The 22,689-nt window shown below is 32.6% G+C and overlaps 2 protein-coding genes across 2 annotated transcripts in view; one reads left to right on the top strand and one right to left on the bottom strand.

The window, feature by feature from the left end:
* Positions 1-1,944: 1,944 nt before the first annotated feature.
* On the bottom strand, positions 1,945-15,454 carry LOC134281022 (collagen alpha-1(XII) chain-like). The gene is made up of 3 exons (XM_062763477.1): positions 15,377-15,454; positions 4,657-5,217; positions 1,945-2,179 (listed from the first exon to the last, which is right to left on the bottom strand). The coding sequence occupies exons 1-3, from the start codon at positions 15,444-15,446 to the stop codon at positions 1,983-1,985; spliced, it is 828 nt and encodes a 275-aa protein (XP_062619461.1). The 5' UTR covers positions 15,447-15,454; the 3' UTR covers positions 1,945-1,982.
* Positions 15,455-19,861: 4,407 nt separating this feature from the next.
* LOC134281041 (putative cysteine protease YraA) overlaps positions 19,862-22,689 on the top strand; it is an 82,909-nt gene continuing 80,081 nt past the window's right edge. The window contains exons 1-3 of the mRNA XM_062763503.1: positions 19,862-19,969; positions 20,805-20,942; positions 21,547-21,643. Of these exons, the coding sequence (XP_062619487.1) occupies positions 19,919-19,969; positions 20,805-20,942; positions 21,547-21,643 (286 nt within the window). The 5' untranslated portion in view covers positions 19,862-19,918. The remainder of the gene's footprint in view (positions 19,970-20,804; positions 20,943-21,546; positions 21,644-22,689) is intronic.

The raw sequence follows: 22,689 nt of genomic DNA, 5'->3' as shown, positions 1-22,689 counted from the left end.
GTGAAGAATTAAAAAAAATATATAGGAGTATGTAAAGAAATGTTGTAACTGTAAATGAAAGTAACTTTTCTCTATTTTCATCTAGGTTAAAAAATGTTTCCATAAATGTACATTTAGTTGATTGAATCATTTGCTTCTAAAATTGTGAAAAGTATGTGTCCATTGTATATAAAATTAAGGCAGTCTTTTCAATAGTTATTTAAGGAATAACTGTCAAGTTCGTAGAGTATGCCAGGGCATCAATGATAGTTGAAAATGTGGGATAATTTGCATAACAAGTGAAGCTAACTAACTAGACATAGCTGCAGATCTGTAGCTCTCCGAAAAATATATATTGATAGATAGCTGCAGATCTGTAGCTCTCCGAAAAATATACATTGATATCCGGTCTATCAATATATATTTTTCGGAGAGCTACAGATCTGCAGCTATTATAAATACTGCATTCTGTCAATAGCTAAGGGTAACCCTGGTATTTATTATTTGAAAGAATTTTGTTCAATTATAAGGTATGACTAGAGGCTTTGGACCCTTCAGCCCTAGGGTTTCAGTTTCCAATTTTTGCAGCTATAAAATGACTTGGAGTTGTAAAAAAGGGTCTTTGAAGGAAAGTACGTAGCTTGAATCCCTATCCTCAATAGAACCTATTTTTTCTTAATATTTATTTTGTGTGATCCCTTGAAGAAAAAAAATAATTAGAGCAAGTTATTAAGTATGTTGATTCTCCAAGGATGAATCCAGGATATGTCTTTGTACTCTCATTTCATCCAGTATTTGTGTATTTTTTTCTCTCATATTCCCATTTATAAATATTTTTTATTTAAAAAAAAATAAATAAATAAGTCACTCCACCTTGTTATGTTAATTTAAAAAGTTGTCCATATAATTTTGAAGCGATATGAGCAAAAATAAATCGATAAAAATAACCTTTTGCAGATTTATTAAGAACAGGTGCGTGTGGTGGATTTTGATCCGCTCCCGATTAAAACAAAAATGGCGTCGTAGAGCAGACGCTTCGTACTCGTCGTAATTTTAGTGAAATACTGCAAGTCGAAATATTATCTTGGATAATTTCGTTTAGTATCATTGCATGCAGGAAAATATTCATTTGATTTTCACCAAAATATGACTGATTCTGTCAGGAAAGTGGAAATCTAGTCGAAAATTCTATGGCATGTCCTGTCGCACGACTGCTCTTTTGTGTGTTTTCAAAGACCTGAAATATCACCGGTGAGTTTATTAATTCTAAACAACTATTTCTTTCTCGGAAACGATTGGTGGTTTGAAAAAATTGTGTAATTTATGTATCTTGCGAAAAAATTACAAATAACTACCGTTTGACATATTTTTAAACGTAAAAACGTAATTCGGCAATAATGGGTACTCGGCAATAATGGGTACTGTGACGTTAGGTAAAACAAATAATTAAGGAATAACTGTCTTATTTTTCGATTTCATGATGTGATCAATCGATTGCCTTGCGTGATAATTTGCGTTTATGCATAAAATTATCACGCAAGCCAATCGATTGATCATCGTCATGAAATTGAAAAATCTGACAGTTATTCCTTATATTTACATGCTTTGATTCCGCCAATCCACGTGCTCCAAGCCCTGCTTCTGTCTAGCTATTTGTCCCACCCTGTACGTGATTTTTGTCCCAACCGCGCCAAAACATTGATGGGGAAATAAAGTACATTTACAATTTGTAATTTTATCTCGGAAAAAGACATTGGAGATGTAAATATAATGAAATCAATTATGGAGCTTTCAAACCTTTATTGGATGCTTAGGATCAATTGCAGATATTTATGACACTGTACGATTTAAGGCATTAGAAAAACTTCTAGAGTACTGAAAATCTCATAACGCTTTTAATACGACAATTGTTATCATAATCACGTAAAATTCAAAACGAAAGAATTACTGTCTTAGATTATTGGAAGTTTTGCCTAGAAGGATGATAATTTTCAGGTCTGCTTCTAGACTTCTTTATGCTCTTTATCCTCTTCTTCGTCTTCTTCGCTGCGTTTTCCAAAAAGAAAACAAAATTGACAGCAGCAACCCAGAAATCCTATGATAGTCAGAGCACTTAGAGCAAGAAGGGAGATTTCCATGTATTCTATCCAATGTACGAGGTCCTTGAGATAAACAGCTGGTGTCTTCTTACTGTCTAACACTACAAAGAATCTATATATACAGTCAAAGCTCGTTATCTAAAAAGTGAATGGTCAAAGAAAAATTCATAAAACCAAAAATTAAACTTTAAGATATGTCACTCGTCAGCTTTTTGTAAAAGTTCACACAGAACCTCTTACATCAAAACTATTTATTAAAATTCAATTTTTATAACATATTTAAATCAAACAATGTTAATATTTTAACATTCAACGAAAAAACTGCTCAAAAAGCTACAAAGAAGCAAGATTTATGAGGGACTATTTCTTGTGGTGTAAGGATATTTAGCAGATATGTCTGCAAATCTGCACATTTATTATAATTATATAATATCTTGGAACTTCAGCCTCACATACTTTTACTCGGAGAATATTTTCCGTTATGATATTGCGAGGAATATTCAATATAGGTCTTACAGTGTAATTTATATATTTAGATCAAGTTTTACACATTACTTCAACAAACTTTGCCAAGAAATAAGGATATGTCAAATAAGTCAAGATAAAATTTACACCATGTTTCGCCTGAAAATCACATATTTTGACCAATATTTCAAAATTAACATCACTGACCCCAGTTTTTTCTTTCATTATTTTATAGTACTCGATACTTGCGACTGATCAGCACTTAAGCCGTACAAAGTTTGATTTAAGAAAATGTTTTATTGCCTATTTAGTTTTTTAATACCCCAAATATGTTACTTTTTATTGCAAAAAAGTCACACAATAATTTACGCGCATTAATTTGCAAGATTTGTTCAATGATAAATATTATTCAAATTATTTTACGTGAAAGAAAATAATATTTATTGCCATGGTTACATCTGATAAAATAAGATAAAGGTTAAAGCAATTAACCAAAGTTAAAATTTAAGTGCAAAAGGTCAACTTAATTGTACCGTAGATCAGTAATATGCACACTGACCCCCTATTTTTTCTGCGATTTTAAGTCACACTATATAAGTACTCATCCAAAGTATACGGGGGGTCATAAAAAAGTTCGACAGCTAATTGAATAACGCCCACAAAAGAAACAATATTTGGTTTTAGTGTTGATTATATTTTAAATTTGTCCTCTCCGATTTTAATGCACATCTGCCACCGTTCTGCTCATGCGCGAATCACGTGATATAGGCGGTCACGTGACCCCCTCCGTAGCCTTCTGTCACAAAAGCTGAACGAATTTTCTAAGTTTTATTATTTCTTTAAATATTAGTTAATTTTTATAACAAGAACAGTTCGTTTGTCAGAAATGGTCAGATCTTGGCAACAGAATGGGTAGATAAGAACACCCTCTTCAAAAATAAGCATGACGACCATCAAAACCCAGATCTCCTGTCTCGGGAAAGACGTTTATTCAAGGTGGATAGAGAATTGGCGCCTCCTTTTTTATCATACTAGTATCTAATATGTTTAAAATCTAAAGTAAACGATATCTTAGGTAATTAATAATTATATTATTGTTGAAATATTCAACTATTTTTCAAAGTGTAAATTGAAGGTCTTTGATAGCAAATTGCTTAATAAAAAACACATCTCTTTTCAAACTTCCTTTCACTGGACAACATAACAAGCATTGTTTTAACTATCTGCCTTCCTTCACTAAAACGATCAAACCAATAATATTATTGATTTAATCTATAGGAAGTCATTTTTCTTAATAACCTGTGTACAAATTATTATACACTGCTTCAAAGGGATTTCTAAGATATAGCATAAATTTTATAGTCGTTTGTTGAACGAACACTCCTGAGACGACAAGTTTTCGTCAAGAGTGACCTATATAGTGACGTCTTTTCGCATTGTGACGTTACAAACAAGGAGCAAAACTTTATTCAGCATATGCTATTTATAGCACTTGTGTATGGATATGTGTGTACCAATTTTTATTTCTAAACTGAATTATGGTTTTGTAGATATAGAAATAGTTCGCGAACTTTTTGATCACCCCTCGTACTTCTCAAAAAAATCTTTGATTTAACAAATTTCACTAGTGACATACCTTAAAGGTTTTGTTTTTAATTCTTAAAAACAGGAAGTAAAGTATGGAAGGTGTGGTGAAACTTTTGGACACATTTTCTGACAACTACCTCGAAAGTAACTCATTTTGTACTTGATATGATTTTTTATACGTTCTATCATATCTAATAAATCCTATATATGAGTAGGCAAGTATACAATGACAATCCAAAGAAAACTTTTAAATGACTGCTGTTAAAAAAAAATCCCGTGGCTAAATTGAAAAAAAGGTAGCAGAAAAGAACTAAAAACATCCTTTAGATACTAAAGTTGGAAATATATTTATTTATTTTTTTTGGTTAATTCACTCTATGTAAATGGTTATAAGTTTTGAAGTATTTTTTCAATGTTAAATGTACCTTCTCATCGACTTACTTTTTTCATTTTGTTTAAGTCCTAAAGGCAAGCACGAAAAGATTGATATAAAAAGTAGATCGAAAGCAAAATCGCAGATTGTTACCTTCACAAGCCATTTCCAAGATTTCAAATTCCAGTGTTTTCAAGGCATCAAAATTAGTGACTGTAAAGACCTTTTGGGGGTCTGAAGCAATGTGTTTTAATTCAGCCATATTCACTCCACCACCAATACCAATGGCAAAGGTTTCAATATTCATTCGATGAAGTTTCTGGGCTTGCAAGATGGTAGCCTTTGCATCATTTGACATTCCGTCGGTCATTACGATAAGAATGTTAATCACGTGTTCTCTGGCCCCGGATGTTGGTTTAAAATCATGCGCCATAACATTTGCCAAAGCTAAATCAGTATGAGTGCCTCCCGCTTGGTATGGTATTTTGTCAATAGCATGGAGCAGTGTTGTTTTCGTCGTATATTTATTCATGAAAAATTGATGATGAAAAGTTGTAGAAAAAGTTTCAACTCCAACAAGGACATCACTGGGTCCTATTTCAAACATGTTGGAAAGTTTCTTCACGAAGTCCAGCTGCTTTAAAAAGTTTGTTGAACCCACAGATCCCGAAGCATCAAGTAAAAACACAATGTTTGCTGGCTTTGTAGAACAAACTGAAAAAAATTAGATAACGGGAATTTAAAAAGAAATAGATGTACTGCGAACTAAACACTTAAATAGCTCCCTAAATTATGTCCCCTGCCTCCAATATGGTTATAATGGCAAAGTCCATGTTTTACTCTGGTAGACCCAAAATATGTCAGATCAAAAAGTAAAGAGGGGGCATACATTGACATTTTTAAATAAAGAATCAGTGACATTATAAAATTTTATTCAGTGTTAAAGGAGGAGATGTGGATAAGAGATGGTACTCTTCAATATTATAGAAAAATACCCGTGTCAATGTTTTGCTATGGAAAACCAAAATTATGCGTCCGATCAAAAAGTAAAATAGAAGGTGCACAATGGCTTATGTACGTGTCAAAGAATCTGTGAAAATCTGATTAAATTTCATTCAGTGGTATAAAATGAGTTGCGGATAAGGGATGGGTATCCTAAAGCGTAACAGACGGACGGATGAGCGTACAACTAGCTATAGACGGACGGACGTACAGACGGACGAATGGATGGACATCCCGATCACGATATACACTTCCACTTTTCAAGTGGGAGGTATAAAAACTTTATATGCTCTTTCTTAATTTCCCCTCAATACCCTCTGTTTATAAAATCTATTTGAGATAATTTACTTGCCAGGTTTAGATTAAATATCCTTCCTCATCAGAAGTCATAAAACGTTAACGTCGTTTTCACGTTAAATGTAGGTGGAATATAATCTGCAACATTGACCAAGTAAAATTCAACGTTGTTTCAAACTTTTAACAAAGTTGAAACACATTAAAGATGTAACATATTTTCAACGTTGAACGTTGAATGTTCGTTGATTTTTCAACATTTAAACAACATTGAAATTTATCATATTTTTAACATTGAATATAGTGTTATTATATCCCCCGCTTGAAAAGTGGAAGGGTGTATAGTACCGGTAATCGGGATGTCCGTCCATTTGTCCTTCCGTCTGTTACGCTTTGATGTACCAATATCTTATCCGCTCATACCACTGAATGAAAGAACTGCGAACGATAGTATTGTTCTCCCGCCTACCTCCAAGTCAGTTTTTAAAAGTTAACCTTTTATAATGATTTTTAGTACTTTTGTAGATATTTGTATAGATTTTCATAAAACATTACTTATTTGGGACAACAACGAGAGCTAATTTTAAAACTGTAGTAAAACTTGTGTTTTTCACTATAGAAATCAGCATAAATATATTTTTACCCCCCCCCCCACCCCCACCCCCGTGAAACAAAAATTCCTTTTTAAGGGTAATATGGACTGTCATTTAGCAAATTCATACCAAACCTTTATGTGTTTCACGGGGGGGGGGGGGTACGTTAATATAGACAAAAATGGCAAAAAAATGTTATTTTTTCACCAATTTCAAAGCTGTTTACAACTAAAACATTGTATTTTATTAATATATATGTTTAATTTTATATGCGTCAAACATAAAAAATATCTAAGAAACATTTAATCATATTCAAGACGATTTCAAAATATGGTGCAGCTTTCATGTCCGAATTCAATGAAAAATATCGTGTAACCCCCCCCCCCCCCCCCCCTCTCTCAATTATTTCAAGAACTAAAATTAAGGGTAGTCTACTACATGTATTTGGCACTGTTTTAAAATATTCAATCAATTACCATGGAAATGCGTTTTATATTAAACAAATATTTGAGAACCAAATTGTCATTAATAATGAATTAAAGGGTATGAAATGTAGGAGGGAATCTAGAGTTAGCATATTTTCAAAAGGTAATGCTTGGTGAAATTGCAATGTTGAAACGACGTTGCAACATTGAGCAAGTGTAGTTCAAGGCTTCAACGTAGAATCCTCGACCTTTTTACAACGTTGAAACACATTGAAGATGCAATATATTATCAATGGTGAATGTTCGTTAATATAACAACGTTAAAACAACATGGAGGATGCAACATACTGCATGTGTACTTAAAAAGAGCGGATTTCATATTTTAGCGGCTTTGGCACAGCAAAGGATGCACTAATTCATGAATACCACTAAGAAATCGTTTATAAATAAAATATATTGCGCTTTAGTGTATAGCGTTCATTCATGACTACGCCAACAACTCAATACCCGGTGATTCCGCTAAAATTTAAATACGCCAATTTATGTACACGTACAATATTTTAAACATTGATAAAGTGGGGAAAATTTATGGGTGAAACAAAGGGTAATAAGCACCTGATTTTTTATGCTTTTTCAATGTAAGTTTTGCAATATATAAAAAGAAAATTATTTGTGAATGTATCATTTTTGCAGAAGAGGGTTTCCATTGCACCATATTTCGCGAATCATTGTAAAATGAAGTGTATGTACGGTCGTAAGGTATACCTTTACTAAGATGACTAAAAATTACACTGATAAGAACGAAAAACCACCTATTGCACACTGTACAACTATGATTCTTGTGTTAAATTCAATTTCAAATAACTAGGTCAATGTCCTACTTTTCATGCTAGTGGACCCGGAGTACATGTGTACTTCTCAGAAAATACCTCAATATTTCACACTATGACCAATTTTTTCTTTACTCACAAAATATTACAAGCAATACAACTCTTTAAATAATGAAATATTATAGCAATGGAACAGTGTTGTTTCATATAAAGAAACTATTAGAGTTTGGGCCATTATTACAGTCCGAATTTCCTCTGTCATATTTATAGTTTTCCCCATTTTAATTGAAATTTTTTTTAAAATCTGAATGATGAGAACTCTAAATTATTGATACCCCAGGTTACTTTTGTTGCCCTAATTCTCATGGCTATAATATTATATGGGGTTAATGATCAAATTATTGAGATATATTGTCTGGAATGGTTTTTGTTCATATTTTTGAATTTATTTAATAGCATCCAATTATTTGAAATAATTTATGAGCTTTAAAACATATAATACTTGAAAATGATGTTTAAAAATACAATATGTAACCTTTGCATTGTAATCAATATTGCAGGAAATATTAAATTTTGACAAAAATGAAAAAAATTAGAAATTTAGTCCGAATTTCCTCTGCATTAACATACATTGATTTTTGTTCCTGTTTATTTTCTTCGAATAATAAAACATTTTTGTTTTATATCGATGTTAACTAAAACCTGGTTATTTTATCCATTTAGATCATTTTTTTATTTCACATATTACACTTTATGAAATTAAAATAATTTCCTTTCTGTTTTCTGAAACCTAAGTAACCGCATCCTTAAAGCATTTTTTTTTTTACATAATTTATAAAATTTAACAATATTGAGAAATCATAATCTGACATGCAAAATTTGCTTTGAAGTGCAAAAATTGGAACTCTCTCATATAATCCTTAAGAAAATATTTGAGACGATCGATTAAAAAACCTAGATTTCTTCTAAACATGCATTGACATATGGAGTCAATGTAAGTATACAGTTACATACGTTATAAAGGAGATGGGGAGCGAAGTGTCTTAGCGCGACAAACATCAAGGTGAAAAACTGAATCTCAATTTTATCAGTTTTTTCCTTTATATTTCATCTGACAGAAAAAAGTCTGCTCTAGAGTTGCGAAGTAAGGAGTAAATCTTACGTCGCGGGTTCGAATACCACTGTGGGATGTGGAGACCGTATAAACCGAAGTCCGGTGTCGCAGTAGGTGCTGGCACGAAAAAGCTAAGATCACTCACTACGCAATGGCCCTCAGTGCCAAGTATAGGACAAAATTTGCAGCTCTCCACCGGCAAGTGGTGGCGCATCTCCATATGAGCAAAAAATTCTCGAGAGGGACGTTAAACAACATGCAATCAATCAATCGACCTAACAGAAAAAATCCTTTTTGTAAAAATCTTAACTTTGCAAAAATCTCATGAAGATTGACGTTATTAGCCAATAAAATATCAAACAAACAAGAAAGAGGGCAAAAAGCGTCTCATTATTGCCTTTGAATGCTAAAGACTGCGTTTTAAACGCAAAGATCATTGCGTTAAAACTCAAATCACTTTGCGTTTAATCGCTGAAAATTTCGATCAAATGCAATCTTTTGCGTTTATACGCAATAATATTGCGAAGTTCCCCAATCTTCATTCTGGTTACTCCCCTATGAAAGAAAACCCCAGCAAATTGCAGGGTATATTATCGATCATTGATAAATTTTACCTGTAAGAGATTATTGTTTCCGTAAACACATTTGAATTATTTCTGTTTGAAATAACATCCTCACAGACACAATTTTTGAGGTTCATGTATACTTTTATTCATTTTCTTAAAGACTGAAATCACAAAATATAATGAACACAACACACAGCCACTTTTCGATGATCAGAGATGTTCACTGAATCAATAATTTTTACTCTGCTATCGCTTCCATTATTTGAAAGTGATTGCTTCGTTCTTTGCACTTTAAATGCAGCTCCTCTGTGACCTGGAAGGAATAGGTAGTAGATTTCTTTGGTGTCTTAACGCATACTCCCTTCAGTGGGTTTTCCAGCTGTAAATACCTGCAGCACTGTCCACACGTGTGGTTACTTAAGGTCAAGATCTAGTAAATAACTTTAGACTAATTTTTTGGTGCTAGATCCATTATGACGTCACAATCAATTTCAACTTTCTTTTCCCGTACTTTACGGCTTTAGCAGAATTATGTAGAAAAAAGGGTATTTTCAGGACATTCAATTTAAAATTATATGAAAAGTAAACCGGATACCTATATTAAATTTGATATTAATTTAAAGAAGAGGCCACGAACATACTAATTACCGTTTTCTGAGAGAATGTAGGCAATCTGGATACATTTCCTCTGTCGAATATGAAAAAAAAAAATCCCATATTCATGACTGGTTTTCTTAATTTTTCATTGAAAATGACAGTTTAAAATACAGTTTTTAATCTTGTTTACCTAAAAATTATGCCCCGAAACACGTTATTTGACCTAGCTAAGGTTGTAAAGCATCAATAAAGGAATTTATTTCTCAAATTTGATAAATCTGTAGGCACCTTTCATTTACTAGATCTTGACCTTAAGACCATTTCCATTCCAAGGTACATGTATCCTAAATCTGTGAGTCCGAATCTCCCATCATGTGAATGAATCGCTGGATGCCCTGTTTAAATAAAAAAAATGAAAATAAAATTACACTGTATTTGGATTTAATTGAGACGTTCGCAAATATATTACCGATTTTTTTTCTACTTATATATAAATTAACACACATTTACTGGTCCTTTACAAATTTTTTTCATCGTATACCCTTACAGGAAAATTCTTCATGCTAACAAACAAAGATCAATTTATCTTATTCAACAATATAGCCGGTAAAATCCTTACCTAGCCCAAATTTGCATTACTAATTTTAAAAAATGAAAATTGGTAGAAAATATATTAAACACACCTGGAGATCACAGACCATGTACTTGTGACCGCTGATGTTCCAGGTCCAATGACAAAATGTGGCCATTAACTCTTTCATACCAGCTGTTTCCTCGTAGCCACCATTGGAGTTAAATTTTTGATAGTTTCCGTGTAGGACAGGCTCCAGAGCTACATATTCATTATGTCGAATGTATCTAAGATCTTCAAATATCGGAATGAACCATAAAAAGTTGAAGTAATGGATCGTCTGCATTTCGGCAAGTAGAGGAATCAAAAATTCTATACTTAATTCAGCGGTGTATATGTTATTCAGTCGTGGAATACATCGTTCCTTACAAAGCAATGCACATTTGGAAGCTTTCTTACTAGCGGCAAGATCCGGTGACCACTGGATACTATTTTTGGCATATTCCTTTTTAAAAAGTTTCACAACACATTTGTCCCCCTTATACGAAAGCCCAGAAGGCTCATTCGAGATTCAAGTTTCGAAATACGAGATTCGAAATTCGAGATTCAAAATTCGAGTTTCGAAATTCAAGATCCAAACTAACCAATCAAAACCGGGTTCAACATTTGATTACTCCCCTTTGTTTTGTTTTTACTATCGAGAAATCGTTGAATATATTTATAACAAATGGGTCATTTGCTAAAATGATAATGCAAGAAAAAATGTTTTATGTATTAAAAAAAAATAAAAATAAAATTTGGATTACATTTTGAAAAATACATAAATAATTTTATTTTCTCATTAAACAAAATAGTAAATACGTATATAAGATAAAATAAATGCCGCATTCATATTGCCAATCTGTATTGTATATATAATTTTTAATCAATTCAATAAATTAAAGCCTTAGATGAAGATAAGTAATTAAATACTTAATTTTTATGTATTACCTCTATCAGGAAAACGAACGTCTTTCAAGTTTTACAAAGTAACATTTTCAGTGTGTTTGGAAAAATAAGCAGGTGGGGTGGGTAGGGGTGTTGCTAAAACGCGGAACGGAAAGCGGAACGGAACGGAAAACGGAATATATTACTTCAGAATAAATCACTAAAAACACACATTTTTTCATAAACAATATATCTAATACTTATTCAATCCCTCATCATTAAATACAAGTTGATTTAGTCATTTTCAGTCTCTTCGTCACGAAAATCGCTGACATTGCATTGACGAAGAATCGAATTTGAGCATGTTAAAAGTGTGTGTGTGGAAGGGAGGGGGGGGGGTGACAAGCGAAATAAAGAAATCAAGTGTTTGATTCGGGAGGGGGTAAGTTCCAACCCCAGCATCTTTCAGTACTAATTTTGTACACTTATTTGCTATTTTGATTACATTAACAAAGGGGGGGGGGGGTCAATTTCTATAGTAATAAGTTTATTCTGGAAAAAAGTAGGGCGGTGGGTGGGGGGCAAATAACTAGATAAACGGTGGTAAGAGAATAAAATGTAAAAAATTCTTTGATTACAAATGGAGAAAACCTCGTCGACAAACCCCTAGATCTAATGCAACACTGGTTGTGAAAATTTTATACAAAAGAGATCCGTATTTATGAAAATTCAGGATAGACGGAATTTAAAAATTTTCCTGTGATAAATTGTAGCATCTTTACATTCAATGATGTAAGGGTGTGTTTGTATGTGGTGAATGTGTGTGTAGGGGGGGGGGGGCGGGGCTGGGAGCGGGGGTATAACCCCGTAAAAATCTAAGATTGTTTTCTCCGCTCATCGGAGAGGTCTAAAAATTTGCAAAAGCCCCCCCCCCCTTTTGTGTCAAAAATATATATAAGATGTAATAAATCAATTTCTGTGGCTCTGGGCTCTTACCCTGAACCCAAACTACATGTACCCCCCTTTCAAGGTTCCTGCATTCTCCACTGCTTGCATAAACATATTTTCGGAACTCGTTATTTATTTTATATATGTATGTACATATATTAGTAGTCCTTTTCTTCTGCCTATTTCATGAAAATATCTTTTTTTATGAATGGGTTTTTGAAAAAAAAAAAGATAAGTAATAAATGTTCAGATGAATACTTAGGATCTGAGTCTAGTTGGTATGTATTTTATAAACCATCGTGTAGGCGTTGGAAGTAATTTCAGGGGGGGGGTTATTGAAATGGGGGGGGGGGGGGGGGCTAATCCTACAAAAAAAGATAAACCCCAATATTTATTGCATATATTATGTACATCTTTGCAAAAAAAGTAAGCCCTCCACCCGGTTCCGACGCCTTTGCATCGCATGCACACGTGCCAGTTCTGAGGGGTGCATGACTCATTAATATATCATATTTTACGATACATTTTTATTAGGTATGACTTTTATATAAAAAAAAATATCGCTTCTTTTATCAGATTTATACCAGATGTAGGTTATTTGCTTAACATAAATTTTTGTTTTCCGTTTCGTTCCGATTTCCGTTCCGTTTTCAGTTCCACGTTTTAGCGACACCCGGTTGGTAGGGGTGGGGTTATTGTTAATCATTAGACACTTGACACCTATTTATAACTTTACTTATATGTCCTCAACCTCGGAAACAAAGTAGACAATTCAAAAATATATTATATACTCCTGATATATGTATTCTATTTAATATTTAAGAAGCCATAATATAAATTGAAGTATATCTTGCTGATCAAAAATCCAATGATTATTTAAATTTCCTGCTAATATATATAATACTCTTTCTTGCATTGTAATTTAATCAAATGAATCATTTGTTATATATATATTAAACGATTTCTTGAAAGTAAAATCATAATAAAGGGGAGTAATCAAATGTTGAACCTGCTTTTGATTGGTCAATCTTGATCTTGAATCTCGAAACTCGAATTTCGATTCTCGAATTTCGAATCTCGTATTTCGAATCTCGAATTTCGTATTTTGAACCTCGAATCTCGAATGAGCCTTCTGGGCTTTCGTACCCTTACGTGGTCCGCTGCCGTGCAATGTTACTTTGAAGGCGTATCGACATACTCCGTGCGAAAAATAATTTTCTTCAAAAACTGCATAATATAATCGTCATTATGCGAATACAGCGTTTCATGCGAAACACCTGATCCCATTTTGTATGTATTCTTATTTCAAATCTTGATTAGTTATAAACACTACAACCTGGCAAAACTAATACTATGAGTTGTTAACTTTTGAATGGAATGGAAAGTTTGGGTTTTCCTGATCGAAAGTCAATTGTTACATAATGACACGCCCATGGTCATTTCTTTAGAAACGAAAAAGAAAAATACATGTAATCTTCGTAATGCTTATAAGGACACCCCACTTTTTGTGACTAGCAACACGAGTTACATTGACATTGGAATTTTTAAAAAGTTAGAGGAGAACATTAGTGAGTCCCCGCTTCTGTAAATCATGTTTTGCAACGAATATGTACATACATGTAATTAGGAATCCATCATGTTTATTTGAGCTACCACAACGGGTTATCTATCGAACACGTGTTTACGCGATGTTTATGTAGAGCTTCAATTTGATTGGCTGTTACATTTATTAAATAACTGTTCTACAAGTACATTCGAATGCAGCATTTGATCGTTTGCCCATTTCTAAAGAAATGTGTGTTTCATTGTATGTTAATCAACGTTCTAAAAATAGCTCAAATCATCCCATACAAGCAATGAGTAACCGAAAAGAGAGTTTCATGAACATTTGTTACATAAGTAATAATTAATCGAAAACAAAAGAAACTTTCTGGAGAATTTATAACATTTAACTGAAAATGTAAGAAAAATTCTGAAGAGTTTATTACAATTTATTTAAAGAAAACGAAATACAGCAACAACAAACAGAAAACGAAAAAAAAATATAAAACGTTCATTCCTAACACACAGAGCAAACGCTCAAAGCAGTGTGTGCCAAAGGAACGACCAGTTTAAACATAAAATCTGAACGACGAAGACAAAACTCACAATTATACCACATTGTTCTGATTTGACTAATAATAATAAGTAAGTACTAGTAATCTCTCATCATTCATAACTCGCTGTTACTACTGGTAGCTGCAGATCTTTAGCTCGCTTATCTGGAAAAAAAAATTGCAATGGTAGACCAGAGAGCTACAGTGCCACCCATTGGAAAAAGTGTTAATTCATTGCGCACAAAAGTTGCGCTCATTTTTGGATTTACATGTATATTAATTCTTACCTTAACTGTACGAAAGATTGATTTAAAAATATTCCTCTGACCCATTTCAATGTACGTGGTTAATTCAATGCACATGCATTCAACGTGATTTCAATCAAATATCAACCTTTGAACAACCAAAAAATTTCACTCAAAAGTCAAATGAACTTTTTTCAATGTTGATATTTGACGTTAAAACAATGGTGAAGTTTCAACGTTGACTCAACTTTCATTTGCAACCAAAATTCAACTATAAATCAACAAATAATCAACCTATTTTCAACGTTTATTCAACGTTGAAAATTGACGTTGAAATAATGTTGATGTCTCAACGTTCCCTCAACTTTTATATGCAACCAAATTCAACGTTGATTCAACATTGAAGTGCAGCGATAATTCAACGTTAAAGTTTAACGTTGATTCAACGCTGAATCAACAAAGAAATATCTGCTGAGTTGAAGTGCCTATATTTATTTAAGAATTGATTGTATATATATTTGGAAGTAGACAATAAATGGATGTAATTTAATTGTTTTTCACTGAATTTGTCTAAAATTTCAATAGTAATTTGTTGATAAAAATTTGAAAAATGCCATTTTGACAAATCTGTTGAACATGCTATTACAAAAGCCATACTACATTACCTGTAGACATCGAAGGAATAGCAGCTAAACCCGAGCTCACAAAAGTCCAGAGAAAGAAAATCGGAAACATTTTGATAGATCGAAAGATCCGGGTAAAATAAAGTTGATTTATTATTGATAAATTATTTTAACTTCTTTCTTGCACGTGGGTAACTTCGGAAATTTTTGAATAACCAAGTATAAGAAGATAATATTCTTGCATATTGAGTTAATTTAAATTATGACATATACCTATATTATCTTAAAGGTATCAACGAAGTGGGTAGATGTACATAGTAAAATATGGCAATAAAATCAATCATAATGCATAAATAAATCGTTTCCGTATGCAAACAAGGTTTAATTCTATCATAAATAAGCATATAAATTAACTGGTAATTTTTTTCCTCCTTTTTGCTCACTTAAATTTCCTTTTTTACAGTTAACATTTTTTGCTTCCGATAATTACGAATTCAAAATAAAACTCAAAAGATCATACATTACCTTAAAAGTGAAAAATTTCAGTGTCTAATGGAGCCTACGTGATAAAAGTAGAGTTTTCCTAAATACAAAGGTTTTGAAAATTATATCTTCATACATTATTCTTCATACATTCATCACAATAATTTCAAAAAAGTTTTCTTTTTTCTAACCTCCTAAACCACTAACGTTAACGTGAATCAATACAAACAAGAGTCTCTTCTTTGGATCTATACCGAAATATCTACCGGGCCTTTTACAAGCAACGCTATCAGGGATAGAAAAAAATTATCCGAATTTTTTTGAAATGGCGTTCAAATTCGAGATTCAGCTCTCGGTCTAGGCTGAGTGTTTCAGAATGGCCAACGAAAGGTACCGTATAGCGGGTCATTTTAGTGTGTGTGTGTGTGTGGGGGGGGGGGGCGCTAATTTTGCCGGATTTCAGTTTTGATGGGAGCCCGCTAAAATTTTAATCGCTGATATATTCAGTGCTCTTATTAGTGTTCATCTGCAAAGAGTTGAAACTCTGTGTCCGCTAAAATAAATTACGCCAAAATTATTGGCAGACTTCTGAGAAAGCAAATCACCATATTTTACACCCGCCAAGAAAACCCGCTATACGGTTATTTTTCTATGTTTCTTAATCTATTTAAGGTACCACGGAGTTCATTATTCGCAGATCTATACATTGACAGTTACTCTGTGTCATTTTTTAAGTGGATTGCTTTTTGCTTTTCAGAATATGTAATTCCTAATAACTTCGTTGATAGCTGGCGTTGTGTTTCCTCATAAGTCAATATTGATGACTTCAGTCTGATTCGTGTCAATAATTACGTTGTTATATTCGATATTTTTATCATCTTGATATTAGCCATTTCAAATAAAAGACTTTTTTTCGCAACATGCACACTAAAGTTCCAGTGCAAACAATAACTCTTCTCTAAGATGATTGAAAGGTTAAATAAGCTTTTGGGAGAAAATTTGATCGTAATTCAACGTTTTCGATATCTTCCTTTTAAATTGTTGTTTAATTTGAACCAAATTAAACTGAGAAAATAATTTACTTATGGTAAATAAGGTATGGGTGTAGATGAGAAATATTTCTTAAAATATGACTATTCAATTTATAGACTCTCTATCAAATTATGGCTTCTGTTGCTAAGACTGGGCACAACCTAGAGTTAACATACAAATAATCGAAAAATCTCTCGAAAAAGCATGACCATGTTTTATGAATGTGTGCTGAATATGAGCTTCAAGAGAAGAGTTGAAAAGCACTTAGTGTTCTCACAACGTCAGTGGTCCTGAGTCAACAAGTAAATGTTGCCGGGGATCCCAGAAGTTGGTCACGCCAGTGGTCCTGATTCAACACAATGTCATGGGATCACTGAAATTGAACATGTCAGTTGTCCTGATTCAACACACTGTTATGGGATCCCTGAAGTTGAACATGTCAGTGCATGGCACTGAGTCAACAAGTAACTGTTGTCATGGGATCCCTGAAGTTGAACATGTCAGTGATCCTGATTCAACACACTGTCATGGGATCCCTGAAGTTAAACATGTCAGGAGTCCTGATTCAACACACTGTCATGGGATCCCTGAAGTTAAACATGTCAGGAGTCCTGATTCAACACATTGTTATGGGATCCCTGAAGTTGAACATGTCAGTGGTCCTGATTCAACACACTGTGATGTGATCCCTGAAGTTGTTCATGTCAGTGTTCCTGATTCAACACACTGTCATGGGATCCCTGAAGTTGAACATGTCAGTGTTCCTGATTCAACACACTGTCATGGGATCCCTGAAGTTGAACATGTCAGTGGTACTGAGTCAACAAGTAACTGTTGTCGTGGGATCCCTGAAGTTGAACATGTCAGGAGTCCTGATTCAACACATTGTCATTGGATCCCTGAAGTTATCAAGGGGCCAACGACAACTTGTTGACTTAAGACCGTTGAATTTTAAAGGTTGTAAAATGCGATGCAGGTTTCATACTTTTATCATCACTACAGTTTACAAAACGATTTGTGAAATTAAAAAAAGTGCCACGCCACAGCATGATACGCCCGTCAAAAAATTACAATTATCTTCAACAGTTTAGAGTGCAAGAAAATCATGTCAACCTTGATTCTAAGATTTCCATGATTTTTCCATTCCTTACAGTATTTGTTTATCTATCCCTTTTGCTGTGGGCATTAATTATAACAAATATTACATCATTGATAGATTTCTATACTGGTTGTGTAAGACTTAGTCGAATGCCCATCATATTAAACAATATCAAATTAGTCTTAACAACTTAATCTATACCAAATTAATTTTGAAAATAAAGGCTGGCCATCAAATGACATATGCTATAAACTGACCACCAGTTCTTCTGTCTAATTCCCAAAGGATACAGATAAGGCTGCTTGATGATGATCAGGGATGCTCTAAAGAAATGATTGAGACAGCTAGCATTCCTACATTGAACTCATTAATTAATCTTTGACTGGATGCTTGTCTACTCATTACTCCCAAGATATTAATGGATCTGCACTTTCTACCCTAAAACACTTTTAAAACATATAAAATACTCAATGAATTTTTTTTGAGATTTAATGTCAGACAGGTTTCATATTTAATTCATATGGACAAGTAGGCATGCTGATTCAACCCCACCCCATAAAATTAGTTTTTAAATTAATCAATATTACAATATCAGATTATTAGTTTATTATGCAATATCAAATTAGTTTAATTACTTTTCATCAAAGTCATTTTAAAACTTAGGCTAGCCAACAAGAGCTATTTTTAATCCAACAGGCTGTCTGCCCATTTGCCCAATTCCCAAAGGGATATAGATAACACCAATGCTCTACGGCAGTTAGCTCCTCACACAAAACTAATTAATTTCTCTCTAATTTGACATGCAAATTTCTGCTATCAAAATTCTTCTTGACCAGTGCTTGATAATTATGCCCATGGGACAAACTGAATTCCTCTCATTAACACTGACATTTGTTACAGATCATGCTGTAAAGTATATGATGAAAAAATAAGTATTTACTTGATTTATCACTTTTTAATATGGATACAACTATATTTTTACATTTTTTAGGATTATATGAAATTAAGAATTTAAAAGACTTAGTTTTTTTTTTTAAATTTCACTTAAATCAAAGGTCACAGTGACCTTGAATTAGGTCGCGACACACCTTCTACCTAAGATGTATACTTTTGCCAAATTTGATAGCTCTAGGTCTAATAGTGTTCTATTTATGAGCCGGACAGGATTTTTCCATATTTGGCCATAGCATCTTTATTATCAGTTATTAATAGAGAGGTTTAGTTACAAGTGACGTTACAACGTCTTATTATTGCAATTCATTTCATTTGACTTGTCTTTGATTATTAGCGGGTAATATAAAAATACATTCTTGAACAATTGTCTTGCTGAAATAATCAATAGATAGACGTATTGCGTATTATTTTTTTTAATTTCTTCATTATATCAGTTATTAAGTTTGACTCGATAAAGCATGCGGCTACGTACTTTGGAAACCAAGTGCATGGGGTAGAGATCTATAAATTCGTGTGAACTTTTATAAGTACAGTCAATGTTTCATGCGTAGAAGCCACTTATATATTAACTTTAAGACAACTATCTCTATAAAAATTGTTAAGCCTTCGGATGGTCAATTTTAGAAGCAGATTTGTGTGATTTGATACAGTAAATACATGTACACGTGCCCTACCTGGTTCTTTAAAGGTCAATACATGAAATTGACAATTATAGAAAAATACAAAACCTTTCTACTCACTGATCTTATATTGTAGTGCTTTAGTACTAGAATTTGAGTACATGATCGGCGACGTTTTGCAATAATTAAATAACGCATGATGTTTTAACTAAAACAATCTGATAAATTAATAAAATTTTATATCTCTCAAACAATATTTCAGATTTTTTTTTAATAATGCTCAAAATTAATATATTACATGTACATGTAGTTCTGAAGGAAATTCAGAGCCTTGGAATGGGCTACCATTGATTTGAGAGTTACTTCCCTTCGACTAAGAAATTAACAATTTCAACAATGGCAAAGAAAGTCGGCATTTTAACGGAGTTCAATTATGAAGACCTTGAAGTAAGTACTTATTTCTGCTTTTACCATGTAACTACATTTACATTGTAATTATGTCAAATATTAGGCACAACCACGCAACGTCTCGCCGTAACTGTGGATAATTTGTAGGCCTACTTTCGTTTCAACATCCATGGTGTACAAAATGTACGATAGCTTGAAGAGGACGTATTTGATTAAAATTTTAGTCATTCCTTGATGTCATTCTTTTTTAAAAAAAGAATTATATTTATTTATTTATTTGTTTGTTTATTTTTTATTAGTATATTTACTTCATAATTTTTGCGAGCTTTTAATAAAAATCTCAAAATTTATGAGGGTTAATCACAATCTATATTTACTGTGCGTTTCTCTGAGTTATCTCTCTTTATTCATACCGATATGTACCCGATATTTTCCAATCTCTACCCAGAGTTATCGTTCCACTTATAGTTAGAGAACCGAACGACAACTCTTGGTAGAGATTGGATACTTTCCTGGCAAACTATCTGATATAACATGTAGAATCCAAGTAAATATTAGATAAAAACTTTTTTTCCACTAGGGCCACTTGTTTAAAATATCCTGAACTGATATAAAATATGAAAAAAAAGTCAACGAAACTGGAATCACTTGCACTTCAACCCTGTTTTCGTCCATGAAATTTATATAAAGAAGGCAATGTGTGAAAAATCTAAGGCTGTATACGAGTATACCTACATTTCTGATTGTTTTAATGCTCAACTTAAAATCTAATTTATTAAAGCCTTTTTACAAATTGAAACTTTGAAAATAAAATCCATACTGTTTTTTAATACATTAATTTTTTTTATTAAATTAATTTGCGTTTGTCTTGTAGTTATGGTACCCATATTATCGGCTGAGGGAGGAAGGGTACGAAACATTTACTATAGGACCCGAAAAAGGAAAGACGTACAATTCTAAACATGGATACCCATGCAAGGCGGAAGAGGGTATTGATGACGTCAGAGCCCAGGTATCTCAATGTTAGACATAGGTCAAATCCAATGGCTTGTTTGCTTGTTTGTTTGTTTTAAACTTTCGATTTATCATTAATTTACGATAGATAAGTTATCAGCGCATTGTCAATAAAAATAACTTGTTTAATTTTAGATTAATTTTGTTATTAATTTAAAATCTTTTCCGAGTATGGATGGAAATAATGATGTCTTTTTTTAGATAGATATCATCATCATTTGTTTAAAATACATGTGATATTTTAAGTTCTCGGTTTTAAAAATAAAATAAAAAGAAATCATAGAAATATTATATTTCTCTTCAAGATTACATTTTTTTATTTAAAAAATATAATGTTTTATAGATATTTCCTGAATTTGTAAGGCCGAAATATAATTTCTATATTTTTCTATCAACATGTAAGATGAAATCTGTCTACTTGTATTAATAAACATGAAAAGAGATTTTTATTTTTTCAAATAAAGAATTAGCAACAGTTTTTTTTACTTGAAACCCTTTATTTATCAAAGGCCGGAGAAATTTATCAAATTCTTTAACATAAAAAGTTAAAGTTTCAAATCAATATAATAAAATTATCGGATATTTTTTTCCCTGTGTTTCAGGATCTCGCTGCTCTAATTATTCCGGGAGGGTTTGCACCAGATTACTGGAGAAGAGATAAAAGATTCTTGGACTTGGTGAAGAACATGTACGAGTCAGGTAGGCTGGGCGTATTAATTTCAAACATTACCAATACGATATATTCACCGAGCCCGAAGTGCGCGGTGAATATGTACTTCGAAGGTGAATAAATGATCGTATTGACTGAGAAAACAGCAATAATTTTTTTTATACATTTGCATGATTCAAATTATTAAATGGAAGCGAATTCAGTAAGCAAATCATGAAATATTACGTGTACGTATCTATATTTGCTAAGGTCCTAGCATTGCCAAACGCAATTTTTAAAACAAACATAACAAAATACATGTATATTAATTTGGGTATAGAAAAAAATGTGGGGAGAGGGATAGCCCCCTACACCCCTCTACCCTCATCCCACTCCTCCCTCACACCCTATATTTCATGTATCTGAATGTTATATTCAACGAGTGGAAGTCAGGTGCAAATGAAATAAATTTCCATCTATTTATATCAGTTTGGAATTTCACGATCTATTCTTAATCAATATAGTGAAAATATAAAGATCATTATGTTCACATGGAATGTCACGTGGAGGTGAATACAACATAGTATTTTTCTCTAATGTTGGATCTAAGCCAATCAGAAAGATAGGGAATATTCAGTCATTAAAATTAAAAATGTATATATATATATTATTTTGGCCATGTATTGGTATACTGAACAATTTCAAGCCCTTACCAAGCAACTGTTCACTTCTCAAAATTACAAGTACACTGTATATTTTTGCATGTAAAGCAGTTGCTCTAAGAGTACACGTGTATTGCTAGAAAATAATTGCGAATGTTTTGATACTATAAATACGAAAAAACATATAAGTTAATGACTCAACTAAAATTAAAAAGCTAATAGACGTTTATTAATGCTGGTGTGTATATGAATACACTTTTTAAAAAGCATTTTAATTGAATAGAAGGTAAAAAAAATTAAATGGATCCAAAATGAATGCCAAATCTATCTTCCTTTTGACTGCAGTTACACATTACATTGGTTTCAATATTTAAATGCATATAATTACACTATGTTTCCGTAGTCAGTCAGTGAAAAATGTAAACTGTGATTCA

This window comes from Saccostrea cucullata, unplaced genomic scaffold (genome assembly GCF_032062105.1).
Source record: "Saccostrea cucullata isolate Sc308-1 unplaced genomic scaffold, CSIRO_AGI_Scuc_v1 ctg77, whole genome shotgun sequence".
Lineage (NCBI taxonomy): Eukaryota > Metazoa > Mollusca > Bivalvia > Ostreida > Ostreidae > Saccostrea > Saccostrea cuccullata.
The sequence above is the reverse complement of the archived record's forward strand: the minus strand, read 5'-3'. Positions and strand labels throughout refer to the sequence as shown.